At 34.0% G+C, this 24,795-nt stretch overlaps 1 protein-coding gene across 4 annotated transcripts; it reads right to left on the bottom strand.

Moving 5' to 3' along the window:
• Positions 1-9,910: 9,910 nt before the first annotated feature.
• On the bottom strand, positions 9,911-19,010 carry LOC110995016. 4 transcript variants are annotated; one of them, XM_045633772.1, is made up of 6 exons: positions 18,799-19,010; positions 18,505-18,717; positions 13,009-13,190; positions 12,029-12,272; positions 10,966-11,114; positions 9,911-10,321 (listed from the first exon to the last, which is right to left on the bottom strand). In XM_045633772.1, exons 1-6 carry the CDS (start codon positions 18,845-18,847, stop codon positions 9,953-9,955), a joined length of 1,206 nt encoding a protein of 401 aa, XP_045489728.1. In that variant the 5' UTR covers positions 18,848-19,010; the 3' UTR covers positions 9,911-9,952. The 4 variants fall into 4 exon arrangements, with proteins under 4 accessions (XP_045489728.1, XP_045489730.1, XP_045489729.1 ...); XM_045633774.1 differs by lacking the exons at positions 18,505-18,717; positions 18,799-19,010 and adding an exon at positions 16,152-16,373; XM_045633773.1 differs by lacking the exons at positions 18,505-18,717; positions 18,799-19,010 and adding an exon at positions 14,089-14,345.
• Between the last annotated feature and the right edge of the window lie 5,785 nt (positions 19,011-24,795).

Genomic DNA, 24,795 nt, shown 5'->3' with positions numbered 1-24,795 from the left:
AGGTTCATATAGTCACATTTCTAGTATCGTTTCGCTGAGCTGATTACAACGAGCTGAATGACGGTATGTCTACTGCTTACCATCCTCGAGATCCAGTACCAACCATCAGAGTCCATCGTCAGCTGATGATGATGACTCGGTTTCGGTATTTTAGAAATACTGATATTAAAAAGTTTTAACCTCAGAACGAATTAAACATGTAAAAAAATCATGTATGTACTAGTTAAATAATTGGCAGCCACCATTTTTTCTAGACCAATATTTATTTATAAATTTTTATATTTAGCTATTGGTTTCGTATTCACGTAGTTTTGTTAGACTATTCACTATTTTGTTAGACTAGATGGCGTTAGTAAATTATTGTTTGTAGTAGAGGTCAAATCCTCAAAGTCATCGGCGTATGTTAGAGTCTTAACCTGAAACGGAGAGAATTTTTAAACTTATATTTCATATACAATTTAATTAAGCATTTTGAGTTAAAGTTTGAAAAGTCTAATTCTTTTCAATACTAATTTTACGAAAAGCCGGCAATATATTTTAATGCAATGTCACTTGATAGAGTTTATAATTTCAACGTTTAGTCCTGGTAAAATGCGACCCCGAGAGCATCTTTGCTGTGGTCGTTATGATACTACCCGAATAGATTAAGTAGCCCTCACCCGGATTTCTAAGTAGCGAGTCCCATATACCACCTCAAATGTGTTTTATACCAAGTTTCGCAAAGGAAAGTTTAGGTACATTTATTTAGCTTACGCTACGTGAAAATGTTGTAAGACTTCATGGTGCCATGGCCAAATGATGCAGTGCAATGCCAAGGAGGAGGGAGTACCGTCACACACGTCCAATACGTCTCTGCCACGAGATGAAATTTTCTCAGGCAAGTTGATCTCCAGGAGAGGTGACATAAATTGGCCTCCACGCAGGCCTGTTTTAACACTTACGGATTATTTCTTATCTTACATGTAAATTGTACGCCAATAAGGCAATTTAAAAAAAAATTACGTCTCGAAATGGCAGCCATCACTGAGTCCATCTGCCGAGCCGTCATAAGTAATTTTATTGTTCGATTAAATGCGTGCCGCAAACGCGAGAGCACTACATTTGGACGGTATTATTTTTAAGAAATAAATTCCCAAAATGTGTACAATTTATTAAAAGCTGTCTCAAAACCTTTATGGCTGGTAATCTTCCAGGATCCGCATCACAAGAAATATCTAAAAATATAAAACCTTTTCATAAAATATGGCTTCCTGACAAAGAACTCCAAAGACGACTCAATTGTGACATTTGATTTCAGAAACATTGTACGGGAATAAAGTTTGGTGGCGGTTTTTGTAGATTCAATCAAAAAATTTGAAGCTGGGTTAGAAATGGTTTTCATTATTTATGAGTGAGGTATAAACTGGTATGAAGGTATAAAATCAAGTGTGCGATGATTATTTTTTTTAATTATTATTGATTATGAAAGAAGATACCTAATATAATACAATAAAGGATAAAACAAAAGGCAGGAGATTTTAGTGTAACATGTAGTCATTGTAAGGAATTCAGAAAGGAGGTCATATTGGGAACAAGAAAAGAAAATATAGTCGAGATCACCAATATCTTCTCCACACTCACAAATATTACTGTCAACAACACGAATCTTTGCTAAATGATGAGGTATACATACATGTCCTAAACGCATTCTGAAAATGATAGAAGTGACAATTTTGGACTTTTAACTTTAAAAACCCATGGTTCACTGGGGATCTTGGGTTGAATTTCAGCGTAATAGCGATGATTGTGTAAATTTCGTTTACGCTTCTCATTATTTACTAAAATATAGATAATATTATGTTAGTTTAATTTTTTTTTTGCAAACGGGCAGGAGGCTCACCTGATGTTAAGCGATACCGCCGCCCATGGACACTCTCAATGCCAGAGGGCTCGCGAGTGCGTTGCCGGCCTTTTTAGAATTGGTACGCTCTTTTCTTGAAGGACCCTAAGTCGAATTGGTTCGGAAATACTTCAGAATATTTACTTTATTTATTTATGTATTAACACTTCGTTGCATTACATAAAAGGAAAAAAAATTAAACATAATTTAATGAAAAGCAACTGGCATCCTTATTGCTTTCGAGCGATTTCTTCCAGACAACCACTGACAAGTTTACTAAAGTTTTGTTACATAACTCGTGGTACGAAAAATTTCAATCGGAATCGTAAAGTAACAAGCTTGCAGGAGCGATGTATGATTCTATAATATACGTACCTAAATGTGTGTTAAATATTGTAAATAAAAATCGTTGTATTTTAATAATAATGTTTTATTTATTAAACCGAAATTGTGGTAAAATCTAAAAACCAAAAAAACTACATTTGGTAACTTCTTTCTAGTTTAAAATTTAAAAATAGAATGACTCGAACACATTTCGTATAATTTATGACAGACATTTGAAAAAAAAGGCGGGAAACGTTGGTCGTGGCGGGAGTTTTGTTTTTTTAGTAAAATTTATAAATTTAATTTAATTGATATAAAAGATCAATTTGTATATAATTGTATGTAGTAGTTTAACTTAATTGTTTATTTTTTTAATTTGTGTATATATTCTTCAATATTTGGTAAGTTTTTATACTTTTTCCTCAAGGCCTGGAATCAGGCGAAAAAATGAACGAGCCCCCGGATATCGGGGGCTCGCCCCCCGAGGTTGCATGTAATATTGTAGTAGAAAATAGATTTTCTAAACTGGACGAGTCCAGTGTAGACACAGATGTGGATCAACGGAGTGACCGTAAAAGAATGAGATTAGGTAAAATTTGCAAACATTGTAATAAGAGGAAAAAAAGATTTGACCCGACGCGTCGTAACAAGCAAAAAGAGACTGATTGTTCGTGCCAAATACCGGATATTGAATTTCCCTCATTATGTACTGAGATTAAGAACGCTAATGATATAGATAGTTTTCAGCAAAAACGTGACCCAGCACATAAAACAAGTGTAACTGTAAATATCCAACAACACCCCCCATCAGATAGTTCTCAGTCTCCAAAAAATCCTACAGGCAGATCGTTTTATGAGGCCTATGACATAGGGCCGTTTGTAGTTCATGTGCAAAAAGTTTCTTCAGATACTGGCATCGCCTCCCTGCACCCAGTCCAATTTGGGTATTTCCTAAAGAAAAATTCATTTAAAAACATTATTAATGGTAGCATTAAAAGGATAGGCAGAAACCGAATTTCCCTATCATTTTCAGACCACAAATTTGCAAATGAATTTGTTAATAACCCTTGCCTGACAATTAATAATTTTAAAGCTTTTATTCCTTCATTTAATGTGACTCGAATGGGGCTTGTGCGAGGTATTCCCGCAGAATGGTCTCCTGAAGATATATTAGACAATATCTCCTTACCTGTAGGCAGCGGAGGAATAATAAAAATTAGACGCCTAAATTATAAAGTGCGTAACAGCTCCCCACCTGAGTGGAAGCCATCACAGACTGTTGTTATAACTTTTGATGGCCAAGCTCTACCAAAACATGTGTTTGTATGCTACAATGCCCTACCCGTGGAACTTTATTCATACCCCACTATTCAGTGTTATTCTTGTTGCCGATTTGGTCATACTAAGTCCAATTGTAACTCTCGACCCCGATGTTACAAGTGTGGCCAAGGCCATACTGGGGACACATGCAACATACAAGATGATGCAGCATCTTGCTGTCTGTGTTCAGGTCTACACTTTGCTACAAACAGGAAATGTCCAGAATATGAACGACAGACTAAAATTAAATTATATATGGCTCAGAAATGTGTATCTTATGCAGAAGCAAACAAAGTGTATGATCCTGTGTCAAAATCTTTTGCTGAAATAGTAAAGTTTTCAAACATGCATAATTCTCCTAATTCTCCTGTGCCATCTGTATCGCCTTCCTCTTCCTCGATTCCGTCGTATAGTAGATCTTATAAGAAAAACATATTTGTTAAACCAACAACCCCCAAACTAAAACGACTGGGGTATAACAAAACAGAACACTTCAGTTTAATAAAGGACTATGATGCTCCAGCTTCTCCTAACGGGGTCGCTTTAATAAACAGTAACGACAACAATAACGAAACAATGTTCTCAATCTCTGATGTTATCCAACTTTTGACTGAAATAAAATCCATTTCTAACTCTGACAACAATGTAACCGAACAACGCCGCCCAACACTTGCTTCCTTAACTCAATTAAAATCCACTTATGCGTCCCGAACGCGAACAAATAATCCAGTGGAATTGCAGAAGCGCAATCTGCAATAAAAACGATTTAATCTATTTGCATAATAAATTTGAACCTTTTGTCTCAACTCTGTCGGAAACATGGCTTCGCCCGGAATTGACATTTCGAATTCCAGGTTATGTTATTATCCGACAGGACAGACCTGACGGCTATGGCGGTGTTGCCATAGTCATTAAAAATAATCTCCCCTATTCCTTATTTCCACTTCCCTCATTCGGTGATGACTTGTCAGTCATTGCTGCTATTGTAAATAAAATTTGTATAGTATCTATTTATTTTTCTCGTCCTAATGTAAATATTTTTTCTCATCTTAATCAACTGTTCTCCATCCTCCCAAGGCCTTTCTTAGTCCTAGGTGATTTTAATTGCCAACATCAATCTTGGGGAAGCACTTCTTCCAACTATTATGGAGATCAATTATTAGATATTATAGATTCTCATGGTATATGTATTTTAAACACTGGGCTGCCAACTCGTGTTACTGGTCCACGCGAAGGTGCAAGTGCGCCTGATCTATCTTTATGTTCACCTGATTTAGCTTCAACTTTGGACTGGCACCCTCTAGCATCTTCGTATGGTAGTGACCACTTTCCACTTGTTATTACTTTTCCTTCATACAAACCTATCAAAACCAATCGCTCTCCTCGTTTTAAATACAGATTAAACAACGCAGATTGGAAATTATTCAACCAAATAGTAGAGCAGAAAACTAATACTTATTCTCAAGAAGGTAGCCAGATCTCCGCAGAAATTCTTTCTCAGGTTTTGATTGAAGCTGCCGATGAATCTTTTTGCACTAAAACTAAGATCCGATCGCAAATTCCTTCACCTCCCTGGTGGGATCATGAATGTACAGCTGCAATAAAAGAAAGAAAACAGGCCGAAAAAAAATACTGCGAGCATATGTCAGAAGAAAATTTCGAGTTATATTTAGAATCTGCCCGTAGAACAAAAAAATTGTTCAAGAAAAAGAAATACGATGGTTGGCAATCATTTTGTGCCTCCATTAGTCCAGATGTCAGCCCGTCAGAGGTCTGGCGTAATATTCGTAGATTTAGATCTGCATATAATAAATCTCCTTCTTCTAAATTACCGAAAACTCTAGCTGATCAGTTTATGGATCATCTTGCTCCCCCTTCTGTACCGGAACAGAGATTTCCTCCATTATCTATTCCTGCTTACATTTTTGATGACCTAAGTGGAATAAACGCTCCGTTTTCTTTGATCGAACTTAAAGGTGTGCTTAATAAGGTAAAAGACTCTACTCCAGGAGAAGATGGGATTCCATATTCTTTTTTGAAAAATCTTTCGGACCGTGTGCTGATTCTGTACTTAAATATTATAAATTCCATTATGATTTCTGGGTGCATTCCCAAATCTTGGATCACTCAATCAATTATACCTATTTTAAAAGACAATAAGCCAACCGATGATCCTTCTTCTTACAGACCCATTGTCCTTTCTTCTGTTTTAATGAAAATAGCAGAACACCTAGTAAAAATCCGTTTAGAATGGTTTTTAGAGAGTAAAAATCTATTAGCAACGACCCAATTCGGTTTTAGAAAAAGTAGAAGCACAATGGATAGCTTAGCAATATTCACTACAGACATAAGATTAGCATTTTCAAATAATGAGTCAGTAGTAGCTACTTTCTTAGATATAAGCTCAGCTTATGACAATGTTCTTATATCGGTTCTCAGGGAAAAGCTGCTATGCTTAAACGTACCACCAATTCTAACAAACTTTATTATAGATATGCTCAGTGAAAGATACATAAATTTATTTATTGAAGATGTCAAACTATCTCGGACCGTATGGAAAGGATTACCACAGGGTTCTGTACTCAGTCCTTTGCTCTATAACATCTATACGTATGATTTAGAAACATCATTGCAGGCATCAACAAATGTACTACAATATGCAGACGATCTTCTTATATACAAATCGGGCAAATCAATTGAAAATAATTGTCAAATTCTAACATCTTCCCTTTCATTTTTAAACTCATGGCTGACTTCGAATGGTCTAGACATATCTGTATCCAAGAGCAGGGTTGTGTTGTTTTCCAGAATGCGTAAGCCTCCCCCGGTCCAGGTAAAGTTTGATAATGTTTTGATTCCCTCAACTAATAATGTCAAATTCTTGGGGGTAATTCTAGATTCTAAGCTCACCGGTGTATCCCACTGTGAGTATGTAACAGCGAGATGTGAACGAAATTTAAATATTCTTAGATGTTTATCGGGCATCTGGTGGGGAGCGCATTCACACTCCTTAAAACTGATTTACAACGCCATAATCAGAAGTGTAATGGATTACGGTACTTTCCTGTTAGAACCAGGAAATGTTTCTGCTTTCAAAAAATTGGATAGTATTCAAGCAAAAGCAATGAGAATAGTCTTAGGAGCTATGAAGTCAAGCCCAATCAATTGTATGAGAACCGAATGTGTAGAGCCACCATTAAACTTACGCCGACAATTTCTATCTGATAAATTCCTTTTCCGCTGTATGCAATTTAGTAACCATATCCTTACACCTAAACTGACATCCCTGACATATATAATCCACACTTCTCAATTTTGGAAAAACAAACGCACACCATGTTTGGTCACAAGTTACACAAGATTTACTTCTCTTAAGGCTCCTACTCACCAAGCGACTTCCAATCCTTTGTTCAAATATAGTTACGATTCCCTTTTAATCTCTCCTGATATACATACAAGCATAGGTCTTGTTAAAATTAAGAAAAACCAAAAGTTAACATTTAATTATATTGTTGATACTAAGTGGCCACAATGGCATCGAATATTTACAGATGCATCTAAACATTCCAGTGATGGGTGTGTAGGTGTTGGTGTAATACATTCTAACTACAATATTGTCCAAAAAACTAAACTCCCTCCTGAATCCTCCGTGTTCACTGGCGAATGTATTGGCCTATTCAAAGCTATAGAATACATCCTTCTACTGAAACTTCAAAAAACTGTAATTTTTACAGATTCACTTAGTTCTTTAAATGCCCTGGCCCGGTTCCCATTTGGATCACATTATCAATTCCCTGTCATTTCCGAAATTAGAAACTTACTATTGAAATGTTTGAAAGAAAACTATTCCGTATCGTTTGCATGGATTCCTGGTCACTGTGGAATATCTGGAAACGAAAAAGCCGACCGTATTGCCAATGAGGCAGTGGATAGTGGAGATGTGGATATTTTTGGAAACTATGCGCATGACTTGATGGCTCTTTCTGGGATGTATCTCCGGAATTCCTGGACTGAATCCTGGAATCAAGATCGTTCAAAAGGTCGCCATTATCGTGCTATTCAACCTTCTATACCCATTAAGCCCTGGTTTTGGAGACTGAGATTCGGTAAAAGAGTTACAACAATACTGTCTCGTATGCGTCTGGGACACGTCTGCACCCCAGCTCACCTTGCTAAGTTTAATATTATTGACAACCCTACGTGCGAATGTGGATATGCTGAAGCTGATTTGAATCACATCATTTTTGTTTGTTCTCGGCGCGAACGGTCGGCTCTTATCGACGGTCTCATTTCCCTTCAAATTCCTTTCCCTTCATCCATATCCTGTTTACTTTCAACAATGGACCCACATATATATAAACTTTTAGCAGCTTTTATCTTAAGTAATGATATAAAAATTTAGATCCTATGAATGTGTATATATGTAAATATCTTTTCTTACACTCCTTTTATATCTATCTCTATAAGAATTGATCTTTTATTTTATAGATTATTTTCCTTTCCTTAATTCCGTTTCATCCGATACATTTATTTTTTTACCCGTTTCCCTGTTTTGACCCTGGGCCACAATGCACAAACCGTGCGGGCCATAATAAAAAAAAAAAAAAAAAAATTTATGACAAATTTCAAAGGAAATCGATAATGTTATCTGTGATAAATGTAGATAGTCATATTTACTTTTTCATTGACGTCATCTGTTTGTAAGTTGACAATAATAAGCGTGAATGACTGATAAATACGATTAAAAATATGTCGTAAAAAAACTTGCAAATCATCAATTACAAATCGCGGCAGTCATATTGTCTTTTCTTAACTTTCACTTTGTGTATGGTCCATTTTCATTGTAATTTCAACAAACGCCTAGACAAAACATTCCAACATACGTTCAATGCATAATAACATTTAATATAATATTTTAATATAGAACTGTCGCGTCGCGAACCATAGATGGTACATATAGTATTTTAGCTTACCGGCTGTGATATATCGGCAAGAATAATAATAATAAAAGTTTCTTTATTTGACCCAAAAACAAATACTACATTATATATATTACAACATTCATTGTGGTCAACCTTATATATAATATACATCTATGAGCACTAGCGTTTAAACTAGGCCTCTAGACTACATTATTAACCATGTTTTCTTAATATCCTTATTGTTATATATTATCGTAAGATTTTAACTTACACCAATTTTTTAAATAATTAAAAAGCTTATTGATATGTTTTAAACATAGACAAGCTTATTTTAATTACATTTGGGAACCCTAACACAGGTATATTTACTTAAAAGGGTTCCCAAATCTTACACTATGAAAAGAAAGATGTACCAACTTAAATTAATAAAGACTTATTATTATTATTACATTTGTACGGTTTTATTTGGTTTATATTGATTATGAAAAGAAGGAGAAGATTCAGAAAGAGCGAAGCGATTGCATCCTATCCGTGGCCAAAAATGGATTGTCTTCGTAGGGTTTGGTTATTTGGATGTAGATAGGAGATCGATCGACTGTCACGGTCTGATAATTAATACACAGTATCAGATTGAAAACAATCTGAGATTGTGGATTAATTATTAGGTTCGGGCGTAAGGCTACTTACTTCAAAGATATAAATATATAGCGAGTACGTATTGCCCATACGTACTCCTAAGCGGTGGATGGTAAGTGGTTTAGAGTCCAAAAGGCTGCCAAAAAGTGTTTGGCTAATTTTTATTGAAATAATGCAATAAAGGCTTTATCGTGTTTAATGAAGCGTAACTAAAGACCGTGTACGTTGCCAAGGTTACGGTGTTAAAATGGCGTTCATGGTAAAAAACGTTTGCATCTTGAAGCCACGGTTTGTGACTACAGCGGTTTCGTGATTAAATAAAAACTATTGCTAGTAGACTAAACATTCTTTTAGATTTTACTTTACAATATATATATAATATTTTAAAATAAAATCTAGACTAATAAATTATAATTCAATCTAGGAACACAAATCTATTTTTATGTATTATTTTATAACAAGTTGGTTAGCATCCACGAGAAATATCTGTTCGTAATCAAAAGTTGTTGACTAAATGTAACATGTAAAATGGCGTCTTTGTGATACACGAATACGAAACCACGCTGTTGGGACTAAGCATCAATCATTTGATGATATATTTTTCTATGTTATGACATTTATATAGTAACCTGGCTAGTCCCCGAATTTTGGGAGGACAACCGGGACTTCTGCCCCGAGGCCCAAAACTGGGACAGAATTGAGTTCGAAAATAGCCACCATTTATGTATTCCTTCTTACGTTTTCGAAAATATTTTAACGATGTGGACCACTGCTTTTAATTTGGATTAGTTACTATTGCTTGTTGATGGGATAGTAATAATAAAAAACATTATGAAATAAAATTTATTCCCTTAAAAATTAAATATACTCTCTAACTCTCCATAAACATAACTTGATTATCATCTACATTTGTAGTATCTAACTCTATGGTTCCGTTAATTGTCAAAACATTTTGTGCATTTTTCTGTAGAGCCTGTAACCGAGCTGTCATAATAAGATTGACAATATTCATTTGAAGTTTCGCGCTAATTTTATTCTGTGGGACCGTTTTGAGTAAGCATGTGACGTATGTTCCGAAATTTTCGATTTCCCGCTCTTCGTTCTCCGTTAGGTTGATCTTGTAGGAGTATTCTTCGCGGTAGCTGATTCGTCGCTTGGGTCGTTTGGGGGTTCGCGTCTCTTGATTTGTTCCGAATTCGCTGGAGGTCGTTGTGTCTAACTTATCTTGATTTTCCTGATTCTGAAAAATGTAAATTGTCTGTAAATTCTTGTGTTAGAGCGTTAGAAACGAGCACACGTCTTTATTGGGGGACATTCAAGTATTACCTAAACAGATTTACTGCATTTATTTTTCTCCCTCTTTTCAGAAAAAGTAAGCAAAATTCTAAAATAGCACATACACATATTTTCTTTTTGTGGGAATCTTCGAAAACGCATTTCATTTTCAAGCATAGACAATGTGGAGGTAATCTTTAATATGTGTAAAGAAGTATTTAGTTCTAGTTGTTGTTACTCTGTTGTAGTAGTTGATATAATCAGCAAAAAAGAGAATCAATGACTCTCCTATACGCTTACATAATACTTGAATGTCAACTATATTTCCAAATATATAAACTAAAAATAATCCGGATAAATTCCTATAAGTTCTTTAAATAATACAGATTAAATAATTCCAGTAATTAATCTTTATATTATTTAGTATTAATAAATACTAAATAATATAAAGATTTTAGTATTAATATTATAGTATTAACTTATTTACCTATAATATATGAACACATTATAGCATACAAAAATAAAATACATTTGACATAATGAACTAAAAAGAGGTTTTATATGTTCACTTTAAATGCACTTTGTGAGCAAATATTTAGTAATTCTTACCTCTTGACCTATATCCGGTGGATCACTTTCTTTACTTCTTTCACCCACTTCGCTGTCTATATCTGGTGTTGTTTGTAAATTAATTTTAGTACTCATAATCATCGTCACAATTTCCATTTGTAATTTTGAACAGGCTGCCCTAGGTACACCTACAAATTTTTTTATTGGATTAAAACTGGTAAGAAAATCTTATTTACAGGTTTTACATTTTTATATTTATTTTGTATTCCTACACCTAAATTAAATTATACATTACAATTATTATACTAAAGAATGAAATATAAAATCTTAATATATTATATAAATCTCCTGTCCTGATTTGTCCGCGATCGACTCCTAAACTACTTAACCGATTTTAAATTAAATTGGCACACCGTGAGCAGTCTGGTCCAACTTAAGAGATAGGATAGCTTAGATCTTTAATTATAGTCGCAATTTTATTTTATTGCAAAAATTTGTTTATTATTTGATATAATTCTAACAGATGGCGCTGTGTTTAAAAGTACCAACGATTCACATAAGTTCTCCTACCGATTCCGTTGAACAGTTTACTACTATGTAATTTAACAAAAACCTTAGCCACAGCAACGCTTGGCCGAGTCTGCTAGTATTTTAAAAATAGATTCGATTTAATAGATAGAAGTTTACAAACTTGGGAAAACTTAATAAAAATTCATAAATACTATTATAATAGGTGCTCCTGATGCAGGTGATTTAGCTATGTAGATATTGACTATTTTAATTTAACTAGTATTAAACTTGTTTACATTATATTAATTTTTGGTGAATTCACATTGCCCTATAATTTCAAATATTTTAAAAGAATTTTTTATACAAGAAATAAGCTAAAAAGTATCATACTTGTCAATGACGTATGCTTAAAACCAAATCAAAAATCATTTATTCATATATGTAACATAATGTGTGTTCCTGTTTATCAGCAGGAGGCATGGTGAAATAGGAGCACGCACTTACATACTAATGGTAACAAAACACAAATACGTAGTAGAAACATTTCAACAACAACGTTACAAATTCAGAACACACCCACACAGATACACACCTTTGAGTAATCCTGTGATATATTTTCCAAAATTTTCAATTTCCACATCATCCTTACATTGGCTTTTAATCGGTTCATTGTATTTTACGTCATCTCTTGTGCTGTAGCGTCTCTTAAAAGTTTTCTTGGCCTGGGGTTGCACTTCAAACAAAACTTTATCCTGATCCTCCTTTACCGCCTCTAATGGTTCTTCAAGGTAGATTACTTCTGTAAAATTTTCTTCATTGTCTTTGTACTCCAGATTCTGGAAAAGTGATATGTTACAGACACGTGAGCCAATTGGTATATTTTGAATGTGACAAAAGCCTGTATTTTACCTTTAAGTAAGATGCAGGCAATCCTGTCAAAAAAGAAAATCACATATTTTATCAGCATTCGACAGATTGTTACTCATGTTAAATTATAATATAGGTGATGAAGTGATATGATTACATGTAAAAAATTCTAGTGGAAAATAGTACGACATCTTACTATAAATCATTGTATTATTGGGATTCTACAGCCGTGATCTACTCTCTTAATATTTTTCACAATTTTTTTAAAAGTTTTACACACTGATCACAATGAAGAAAAGACAAACATCATTAGCTAGTAACTCTAGCAACATTAGAAACAATGAATATACAAAATTAATAATGAATTAATTTAAATAAAACAAAATTGAGTCTTATTGTACGGTATCAATGATTCTATATCATAAATGTGCAGAAAGCACTTTTCTAGCAAGCCCTACTTAACTTGACTTAATTTTAAGAAGAGATTCTGGACTTGATTCTCTGTGATTTTTTTTAATATCAGAAAACAAGAAACACTTATTATATTTCCATGATTTTATCAACGAAAATCAGGAAGTAACTTTGCTACTTTGAACAAGTTTTAAATAACGTAAGCATCCAGTAAATGATTGATATTTTGGTGGATATCAAAGTCAATACTACATCTGACAGTAAGTTTAAGTGACATAAATTAAAATTAATCACCTCGGCGATTTTAGAATGTTTTTCTTTCAGATGTTTGTACAGTGTATCTGCATCCCGCCTAAGCCGTATATCACACATGGAGCATTTGGCCCTGTTATGAGGTTCCTTGTCAAAGAAACCCCACAGCTCGCTATCAGGATCCAATACAATTGATTCTTCATCTTCAGTTCCAGAGTTGGTTTCTGAAATTAACACATATCTTTGGCTTACTTGAGTACACAGTTAAATATAACTTCTTTAATACATATTATTGCTGTTTTTACTACAAAATTACATAAAGATTGGTTTTTACACTTTTAGTTTGATCATACAAACAGCAAATCTGACATTTTTAACACATGCCTTGGCTCATAAATCGCAGTATTAATTGAAATGTTATTTCTAATTGATTATAAGTATTATACCTTAATAAATGTAATATGTATAACCTGCATATATGTACCTAATACTTTCATATATATCTAAATAAGTTTAAGTAGCAAACCATATTTAACCTTTCTTCGAAGCCTGAATTTCACCGATGTTTACAAGATCACTATGCTTATATTGTAAATGTTTCTTTAGATTTGTTATCGACGTTTTAAATGAGTATAGTTTTGAGCAGAAATGGCACCTCGCATCGGTTGAATTCGGTGTCTTATCAAAATAATTCCAAATTTCACTCGTCATTGATAAAATCACAAAATAACAGTGATTTCCTTAAAATATATAGCAACAGTTATTTAACAGCGCTAGAATGCACGACACGACCAAAATGGCCGCCACGAGTAATGACAAAATATAGAAAGCGACATAAGACATCTTTTCTTCTGTAAAGACTAGTCGAATAATATTAAGGAATGTTGTATAAATTTTATAGTTAGAATGTTTATTAGGTATCAGTTTTGCTATTTACTATCCAAGAACTCTAAGAACTCTCCACATATTAAAGTTGTAGGTTTTTAATAAAAGTAAATATAGATATTCGGCTAGCATTCGAGAAGATAGGTATTGGCCGAATCCGAATACTATATTCATCACTATAACTTAAAATGTTAACATAAATATTTCGTAATCGGATTCAATGGTTCGTGAACTTACTACATGGAAGTATTTCATTGACGGAGTTTTGAATACTTTTAATTGCCACTTCTGCTCCATGTATCCTCATATATGCTTCATTATGTTTAGCCTTCAAATGTTTTGCCAAAGATGAAGTCGACGCTCTCTTCCCCGTACCGCCGCGAGATATGTGTATATTACAAATATTGCATTGAGCATAACGCGAATCATCCTTAACATCAAAATAAATCCAAACCGAGGATCGTTTTTTATTATTCATTAAAATTGAATTTTCTTTAGAAAAGTGTGAAAATAACAAGTATAAATATTTGCTTACTTTGAGAAAGAACGCTTTGCAGAACGTAGACAAGTTGCGCTCTAGCCGCAGTACGAACTACGAACAACCTTTTCGGCCGGAAATCTGACCTGATACCGAATAAACTATAATCACAACACTACTTGTAGTATCTCATACTTTTAAGTGTTTAAAATTAGTATTATTAAAATTTCCAAAAATATATTTTAACTAAAACAGTTTAATGATATAAATAATACAAATAAATACACTGGTTTTTTTGGAGTCAGACTTTACAGGCATTTAAACTTAATATAAAATATCAAGTTCCGCTAACAGTAATTAATATTAAAATATATCTGTTCTAAATTGTAAATAATGTCATATGCAACTGAAATAGGCAGAAATAAGTTTAATTTTTTATATCTACAGGTACATATGTACAATGTTAGTGAGTTGAACAGATGTAGTAAACCTTTTTTAATTTTGATCTGTCTTATCCATAAAATACATAGATGTATTTATTCGTAACTTATTACTGATTGTGACAATGCTATTGGTTACGTACAAGTAGAGAGTAAGTGATGTGTGCACGGTCATATGTAGAATCATCCCAGAACATCATGTACATGATGAATGAATAGGACAAACAACTTTTAAATGTAACAAAGATTGTGCTGCCAGCTGAAGTTGATGAAACTACTACACTACAGCATATACAATGTGGCTACATTGTTACTAATTTATGTAGCACTCTCTTAAAATATTTTAAAATGTGTATCAAAAACCATTTATTGATGAAGGTTTAATAAATAATTTAATATTATTTATTGAAATGAATTTCTTAACTAGTCCTCCATTCAAAATTCTCTACTATTCAGACCTAGTTGCTTTCCAAGTTTGTTTAGTGAAATATTACAAAGTAATATAGAGGATTAAAGTATTCATTAAGACAGACTTCAAGGCAAGACATTACTTTAATTAACTCAAATTGTAATTCTTTTTCAGAATCAAAATTGAAAAACTATTAGATATATATAAGATTATTACTGTTACCAAGCAAATAAGCTGAATTGAATTGATAGCTTCACTAAATATATAATTTACCTACCAACACAATTATAAACAAAAGAAAATATGAATTTTGCAAAATAATACATTAGTCCTATTATACTTAAAAGTAAAAAAGGATTGCTATCCACAAACATTGATTAGTCTCCGATACATTGCAAAATAGAAATAAATATTATTCCAACATCTATTTTATCTACCTTTTTTTTAAATCCATTATGGTCAACAATTTATGTTTGAATGATAATTGCTTTAAAAGTGGGTAGTGAATATGTAAGAAATACAAAGCCCTAACTAACTGTTTGCAATAATTTTCTCAACCTCACAAGTGACTATTGAAACCTCAAACCAAACTTTACCAACACTTGGGTGAGATTGTAATATATATAAGAAATTAGCAATTTAATTTAACAAAACGCCTTAATGTAAACAAAACATTTTCAATCTCTATCAATGTCAATGAATATTTTTGTAATGGACAAAGAACAAAGATTTGTTTTATCGTAAAATTAATTTATCTACATAGTACATGTACTTACTATACCAGTATGGCGCATCTCTCTTACACAAAGAAACCTAAGATTCATAACTATTCGTTTGAAACATAAAACTGATATGTTTAAAATACTTCTGACAAAATCTCTTGCATTGCATATTGGTTAAGAGGTTCACCGTGTGGGTACTGGGTTAGGTACTTCATATTACCTGGTATGGATCAAACTATGAACTGACATACCTTTTTCTTTTTTCCCTGGATACGCTTCTCGATGTTTTCGGTATATATGTTTCGTTAAATTTGATACAGATGAACGGTAACTAAAGCTTTCGTTGCAAAGTTTACACACCGCCTGTGAGTTACCAATATCATCAAAATACTTCCAGGCAACACTGTTTCTTGGTTTATAAACATAACTCATTTTGTATAAAAACAATACTAGTCGGCACTATCTTTCGAAGCCACGCTTATATACTAGCCATAGAGTAACTTGTTATATAGGAATTAAAGGGCCATCTTCAGGCATTTTTTTGTACTATCGGGTTTGATCAGCGCCCTCCTTACGCGCAAGTTGGAACTATTTTTCGAGGAAGCGGAAAATTAAATTTTTAGTTTTTAATAAATTGTTATATTTTTTAGAAACTGATTAAAACAAATGCTGCTTCGTATAAAAATGGCAGCATTTGTTTTAAACAGTATCTTAATTTAAAATATTATTGGAAATTGGAGAAGAAATAAAACATTTATGTTTACAGGATTTATTAGTCAAAGTACATGAACATTGCAAATTGTCATCATCAGTACTCTTTAATTTCTAATATTTCGCCAAGAAAAAGCCTTTGCAATTGTTCTCTACCATAGTAGATAAAAAGAATACGAATATAGTCAATTTGAATAAAAACTTAACTTTTTATTGTAGGTATCGGAAAAAGAATCAAGCATTTTCATTTAAGCCGACAACACTTATTACAAGACAACTGCCATCATCATTATTTTCCTACCCTGATCACATTTATTTGGGGTCTGCATACCAGATCTTTTTTCTTTTCATCTCTATCATCCATCACCTCTGCAGTCTTCCTTGCACCTATTGCATTGCATTTTTACGAAATCCTTCCACTTTTATTTAGCCTTCCTCTCTCCATCTAACCATCTAAATTCAAATTCGGTACTTTCTTCACCACATAACATTTATTATTCTTCATAGATAAACATACTGGTCCATACTCCATACCATGCAAGTCATTTTCCTTTCATCTTCTCTGTCACTGAAGCTACTTTCAAACTTCTGTTATAAACTCATTCCGTATCTTATCCATTCTAGACACACCACACATCCATCTCTTTTGCATGCAATCTTCGTTGATTCGTTCTTTCTTCTTAATACAAAGTCATTAGGTGAAATACACTTGCAAACACCTTAAACACCTCCGTAAGCACCTTGTATGAGATGAGTCATATTTCTAAGTTACAAAATATACAAATAATAAAACAGTATAATATCTGTTTTATAACTCCAAGTTATTTTTATTTTTTGCATTCACAATGCAATTTTTATCATTGAAAATGAAGTATTAGAAAAAATCGACCTGACTCTAGGGAACATGAACATGATATAGTTGTGAGACAGGTTGTTTTTTTATACATCATTTTCGATTTTTAATACTTAGCTTCTTTATAACTTATTTAACTAATTTATCTATTAAAATATCTATCTATTTAAAACTAATTCAAAACTAACAAAAAAATCCAAAAATTTTATACTTAATATTTTTTTTTTTCCTATAAAGTACTTTACCTCATAAATGCTGTAATACTATTTGCTTTGTATAAAAAAGGTGCGGGTCTCAGCAGCTCATCTCGGAAGGTATTTATGTAAAGGTTATCTCTATTGCTGTGCAGTTAAAGTTATCGTTTACTTTTAAAATGCTCAAAACTCTAAATGAAAAATACTCAACTCACTGGTGCCGAAACTTGACCAAAGGATAGTTTTCATACAAACATACCTACTCAGTTTAGCGTCTCATAGATAGGAAAGTATGTATTTGCATAACAGTGCCCCAAGCACGGAAAACTCTCGTTATCGTAATCAAAGCAATTATTTTTACGTAAATCTAGACCTTTGTAGAATCAAAAAACGATAAATTTACTCAAAAAAGAAAAATGAAAATATTTTTCTTAAAGAAAAACAGTAAATCAGAGTTATTTTTCTTACGTCTCCTAATTAATAAATTAAGTATCAGTACCAGTATTTATGAATTAACATAATAAACATGTGGGGTGTTTTATAATTCAATACACTTCATAGCCAATATTGAAAGCTAATACAATGTACTCAATTTAATTTGCAATCATAATATAAGTATTGACCCTTCTTTACCTTTACCCATCAAATAATATCATGTTTTGATAAGTAAAAAATATTTGATGTGGTTAGGGAATTCTGCCTGGTGACATCTGATTCAAACAAATATTTGAAGTCATTTCAAAGATGTGACTCGGTGTTAGTTAGTAAATAGTATAAATGCTTCAATATGATGTTTGGATCTAAAATTTTGTGGTATTTACTTAACTATTCAATTAAAATTCTTACCTGCCATATTAACGGTTGGTATTGATATGTTGGACAGTCTCTCGTAGCGACAGTGAAATTTATCTTCGAAATGAGCACGGCATACACGACGATACTTGTAAATATGCTCAAAAGATAATTCAAGTATCTTTCCGCCAACAGCCTTTCTCCAAGCTTCGAAACGATCCGGGTCTTTGTTGGGGTTGGGAAATATATGCAGCACTTTATGCGATGCTGAAAGACACCAATATTAAATTAATTTAAGGAAACAGATTGTGAGTGGAATTCCTTTCTATACACTGTTTATTTACATACCACCGGACTCAAAACATCCAGGTACACAACACTTTTTATCCGACGACATATCGGAAGTAAATGGAGTCCTGTCTCACAATAAATAACTTAAAGTCTTATAAAACCGGAGGAGCGAACTCAACTCAACGGATTTATGAAAAGAGCACGAATTTAAGGCAAAAAACATTTAAAAACGCAAAAGCACAATATACACAGCACGGCGACCATGACACTAACTTTTTTACAATGTTGCAAAACACTTGTAGCGTATCATAGATACGCACTAAAATGTACATACTATATTATGGTGTAGTATTTTCTATACGATTTGATGTATGTGGCAACATAAATACAGGACACTTAGAAAAGAAGAAAACAGAAGTCACTCAGAACAGACTTTTAAGCCGAGTGAACATGTATTTTTCCTATGAACCTTTCTATAAGAATATAAATTAATTACCGTTGTTTGTGAAGAAATATATCAATTTAACAAAGATAAAAATGGGTTGTGATTTATAAAAATATAGAACATCCCATAAATGGTGACCCCGACGTGATAGGATGATGCTGGTGTCTTTTTCAAAATTCATGAGGAGCATGCTGAGCACCTTCGCTCATTGTTCCGAAGATTTTCAGAATTTGGCATCGTCGTTAATTCATCGAAGTGCATATTTGGCACCAAGGAGGACTGTTCACAGTATGAAGCGATCCAACATTTTCGACATTCTCGAAGCATAATCTGCCACTATTTATACGGACCATAAGCCGTTGATTTATGCATTTTTGCCAGCGCCAAGAAAAACTTACCCCGGTACAACTCAATCAGCTTTCATTTATTTCTCAATTCACTACTGATATCAGACACGTAAATGGAAAAGAAGATGTAGTTGTTGACGCGATGTCACGCATAGAGACAATATCGATTGAAAAAGATTATGAAGCTCTTTTAAAGTCCAAAGAGTCTGATCCAGAGCGAGCGAGTTCACCGGCAACTTAAAGCCGCCCTAACTTGCCACGATGACACGTGGACTAGAGCGTTGCCATTGGTATTGCTGGGTATGCGGTCAGCCGTTAAGGAAGACCTGAACTGCTGAGTGGCAGAAATCTACCAGGACATTTCCTTGTCCCAGATGAACAGCCAACTTTCGCAATGGAAAACCAGGCTGATTTCGTTGTACCTCTTCGACGGAAAATGGCTAAAGTACAATCAACACCAGCATCGCGACATGGCAACAAACGACGCTTCGTATTTAGGGCTACCTGGAGCAACTTTGTAATGTAAAATTTTTGTTGTGTAATATTTTAAGTACCTTTTATTTTATTGTTACATACTATCATTTGTCTACTTAGCTTTTCTGTCTCCGTAGGGGGGTGATGTAGCGTATCATAGATACGCACTAAAATGTACATACTATATGGTGTAGTATTTTCTATACGATTTGATGTATGTGGCAACATAAATACAGGACACTTAGAAAAGAAGAAAACAGACGTCACTCAGAACAGACTTTTAAGCCGAGTGAACATGTATTTTTCCTATGAACCTTTCTATAAGAATATAAATTAATTACCATTGTTTGTGAAGAAATATATCAATTTAACAAAGATAAAAATGGGTTGTGATTTATAAAAATATAGAACATCCCATACACTTTAAAAAAATCTACTACTATTTTTGTTGATACTTATTAAAACATTTCTTTTTTAGTTTCTGCATCGAGAGTTATGATAAAACTAAGTAAAATTGAGTTTCTTACACCAACAAGTTAAATAAACTAAACTCATTATTCTTGTATAAGAACCAGTAAGCCATTTGTGTTGCTCATTGATTAAACACTACCAAATAAAAGAAATCAGAAATGTGTATAAATGGTCACTTCTACCAATTTATAGCCTGACTAAAGTTTAAACAAGTATATCAAAAGATGACCATCTTTAAAAGTTTTCTTTATATCATCGCAATTCCAAACTTTTTGTACTAAAGTGCTTATTACACTATGCGATATTCAGACTGTCTAAAGGTGCCCATACACGGGACAATTATCGTAACGATTCGTCGCTCGATGTTAAAATCGAACGACAAATTGTACGTGTGTGGCAATATCGCATCCGATTTTGTGGTCGAACGATCGATTGGAGATCTCAACAGGCAACCCCGAAAATATCGATTGCGATCTGAACATCGTTCGATATATCGCACGTGTATGGCGTGATCGCATGCGATCATCGTCAGTCTACCTCTATATTGGTATCATTTTTTATTATTCTGGAAGATACCTTACGCAAAAGCTCTAAGTATGTTTCCTCTGACATCCTAAGGTAGTTATGCCAATCTTTAGGATGAAAACGTAATTCCTCAAGAAGATTGATGTCTTTTCAGAAGCCATCTCTTAGTCCATTATCTCCTAGTCTTTCTTTTATTTATTGTAGAAAGTCTTTTTTTATATAAAATGAGCGCCAATGCGCTTAAACGAAGTAGTTGCGACTTCATCGCTCACCCACGTACGTGCTACACGTTTTCACTCCGCACAGAGACTGAGAATCGTACGATCACATCGTTCGTGTGTGACGGACGGAAATCGAAGGATAAAATAGTACGATTTTCTTGACGATCGATCGAAGCAACAAATTGTCCCGTGTATGGGCTCCTTTATGGCTAGTTTACACAGTGCGAGCTAGCGTACGAGTCAGCCTGCCGAGTAGCTGCACTGCAGTAACTCGCACTGTTTGAACGTCACTTGCGAGTTACTTGCAAGTGCGAGTTGGACAGTAGCTCGCATCCGAGTTACTTCAACATTTTTTGTTTTCACTCGCCTGCTCGCCCCCCAGTAACTCGCACATGACAGCAGCTCGGGCGTTGTTCGCATCGTGTAGACGCTTGGCAGTAGCTCGCCAGTGCGAGCAGAACAATCGTGAGCGGAACCGCTCTTTTTTATTAAGTTTTTTGCAGACATTTTCTAATTCTTCACATAATATTGTTGTCATAGAGCGTATCACAGTTTGTTATATCAAAGCACGTTCACTCGACATCGCGGCGACTCGCAAGACTGGGCTGCAGCTACTAGGTGTTGTGTAGACAGCAAAGGCGAGCCGAGCTACTGGCGTACGAGTAGACAAGCCTACTCGGCTTGTCTACTCGCTAGGCAGCAGCTCGCACTGTGTAAACTAGCCATAAGTAAGACTGTCTTAAAATCTAATTAGCAAGCTCGCTATTACACTGGACTGAATACCGCATGCTAACTCATTTTTACTAATTTGCAAAGCGTACGTAGTCGGTGACGGATGTCGCCATGTGACTTAAGAAACTACCTTAGAGTAGGAGTTGCCGAGTTTGAATGACTATTAAAATGTTATATTAGTAATTTATATTATTATATGTAATTTAATAGATACTCCATACATTCAATATGGCAATAAAAATGGCATGTCTCGGTACAAATCAAGAACAGAACCAGGCTGGCACACTTTAGTATGTTGTCATTAGAGAATCGCAGAAAATTTATTTAAATTTATTGACACATCGTTTGCAGCTAAGATATTCTATAATAAGATTGATTGTCCGAACCTTCTTTCTAAATTTAAGATTCATGTTTGTTTTTACAAATGTATCAGTGTGTCGAGCGTTGGCTAACTTTATGTATAAAAAATAGAAAACATTCCAAAGTACTTTTTTTTCTTGCGAACACGCCATGGTGCACGCGGCCACAGAAAACAAACATGTACAAACGTATTTGCTCTGCGACTGCCGCGCGCTGACTGAATGGTTTAGCGTGCTAAGTCTTATTACACTACACGATATTCAGCAAGTAAGCCAGTAAGCACCGCCGAACCCATTCGGTCGGTCTAATTAGACAGGCTAACTGGCTAACTCTTATTACATTAGGCTGAATCTTAGTAAGACTGTCTGAATATCGCGTGGTGTAATAAGCGCTTTAGTCTTATTACACTACACGATATTCAGCAAGTAAGCAAGTAAGCATCGCCGAATCCATTCGGTCGGTCTAATTAGACAGGCTAACTGGCTAACTCTTATTACACTAGGCTAAATCTTAGTAAGACTGTCTGAATATCGCGTGGTGTAATAAGCTCTTAAGATTGTAGCCCCTGGCTGACTGAATGGTTAAGCATGCTAAGAGGCTTATTACACTATGCGATATTCAGACTGACTTAGTAAGACTATCTTAAAATCTAATTAGCAAGCTCGCTATTACACTAGACTGAATACCGCATGCTAACTCATTTTTACTCATTTGCAAAGCGTACGTAGTCGGTGACGGATGTCGCCATGTGACTTAAGAAACTACCTTAGAGTAGGAGCTGCCGAGTTTGAATGACTATTAAAATGTTATATTAGTAATTTATATTATTATATGTAATTTAATAGATACTCCATACATTCAATATGGCAATAAAAATGGCATGTCTCGGTACAAATCAAGAACAGAACCAGGCTGGCACACTTTAGTATGTTGTCATTAGAGAATCGCAGAAAATTTATTTAAATTTATTGACACATCGTTTGCAGCTAAGATATTCTATAATAAGATTGATTGTCCGAACCTTCTTTCTAAATTTAAGATTCATGTTTGTTTTTACCAATGTATCAGTGTGTCGAGCGTTGGCTAACTTTATCTATAAAAAATAAAAAACATTCCAAAGTACTTTTTTTTCTTGCGAACACGCCATGGTGCACGCGGCCACAGAAAACAAACATGTACAAACGTCTTTGCTCTGCGACTGCCGCGCGCTGACTGAATGATTTAGCGTGCTAAGTCTTATTACACTACACGATATTCAGCAAGTAAGCCAGTAAGCACCGCCGAACCCATTCGGTCGGTCTAATTAGACAGGCTAACTGGCTAACTCTTATTACACTAGGCTGAATCTTAGTAAGACTGTCTGAATATCGCGTGGTGTAATAAGCCTTTAAGTAAATACAATAATTTATATGGGAAAAAAACATTAGACTATATTATTCCAAATTTAATGAACTCGCTACCAGCTACACTATTTACTAATATAACTAGAAACAATATTAAATTTAAATTAAAAAATTATTACATAAAGCAAACAATTATAAATTACGCATAACAAAAATCAGACTTCGTCATTTAATTCATATTTGAATATTAGAACACATCCTGTAGTCGATTGAGAATTCTCGTCAAGAACAGGTTTCTTGCATCGGCTATGTATGAAGCGGCAGTGTTTCGATTGTTTTAGTGCGTTGTTTGTGCAATTTTTGAGGGTAAAGGTGTTTTGTTGTATATTATGTCACTTTATTAAGTTAATTATAATTTAACTAAATATTTTCGACGTCCTGGTGGACAGAAAAACTGTGTCCAGTTTATGTTTCCACCATACAAACTTCTACTATTAAGAATATTTATACAATAAATAAAATAAGTCTTATTACACTACACGATATTCAGCAAGTAAGCACCGCCGAACCCATTCGGTCGGTCTAATTAGACAGGCTAACTGGCTAACTCTTATTACATTAGGCTAAATCTTAGTAAGACTGTCTGAATATCGCGTGGTGTAATAAGCTCTTTAACGTTTTTAGTACATATGGAATTTTGCTATGCTACCCCATAGAGTTCGCTTTTCCAGAAGTAAATTTTTTTTTAGTTCTTTCGGTTTAATTTATCCAATTTCCTATTCAAAAAACCTTCCTCCGAGATCAAGAAATAAAAATATACTCGGATTAGTCCAATATCCGAGTTTCGCGCTTAGCAACATATTTTGTATCATCATTCTCTAGTCTAAAAGTAGATGTCATATATTTATATTAAAAAGTACAAGCCCTGTGAAGAATTTCCTGGGTCTGTCCTAACCAAAGGTCTCCATCACACCAAACAATAATATTGTAAATATTGTTTCCAGTCTGTTTCAAAGATAAAATTTTCAGGCCGTTTTTTTTTCTGAACTCTTGGACATTCTGGAATTAGGTCACTGAACGCTGGAAATAGACGGAAAAACGAAACGCCTTTTACGATGTTGACTATTGTTTTTTAC

Source organism: Pieris rapae, chromosome 24, assembly GCF_905147795.1.
Source record: "Pieris rapae chromosome 24, ilPieRapa1.1, whole genome shotgun sequence".
Lineage (NCBI taxonomy): Eukaryota > Metazoa > Arthropoda > Insecta > Lepidoptera > Pieridae > Pieris > Pieris rapae.
Note: the sequence above shows the minus strand (reverse complement) of the source record. Positions and strands in the feature narration are given on the sequence as shown.

Coding starts and splice junctions, on each gene's coding strand:
- LOC110995016 (XM_045633772.1), bottom strand. CDS start 18,847: ATGTCGTCGGATAAAAAGTGTTGTGTACCTGGATGTTTTGAGTCCGGT. Junction 12,273..13,008: donor AACATTCTAAAATCGCCGAG/GTGATTAATTTT, acceptor TCACTTTTCCAG/AATCTGGAGTACAAAGACAA. Junction 10,322..10,965: donor CACCGGATATAGGTCAAGAG/GTAAGAATTACT, acceptor TACATTTTTCAG/AATCAGGAAAATCAAGATAA.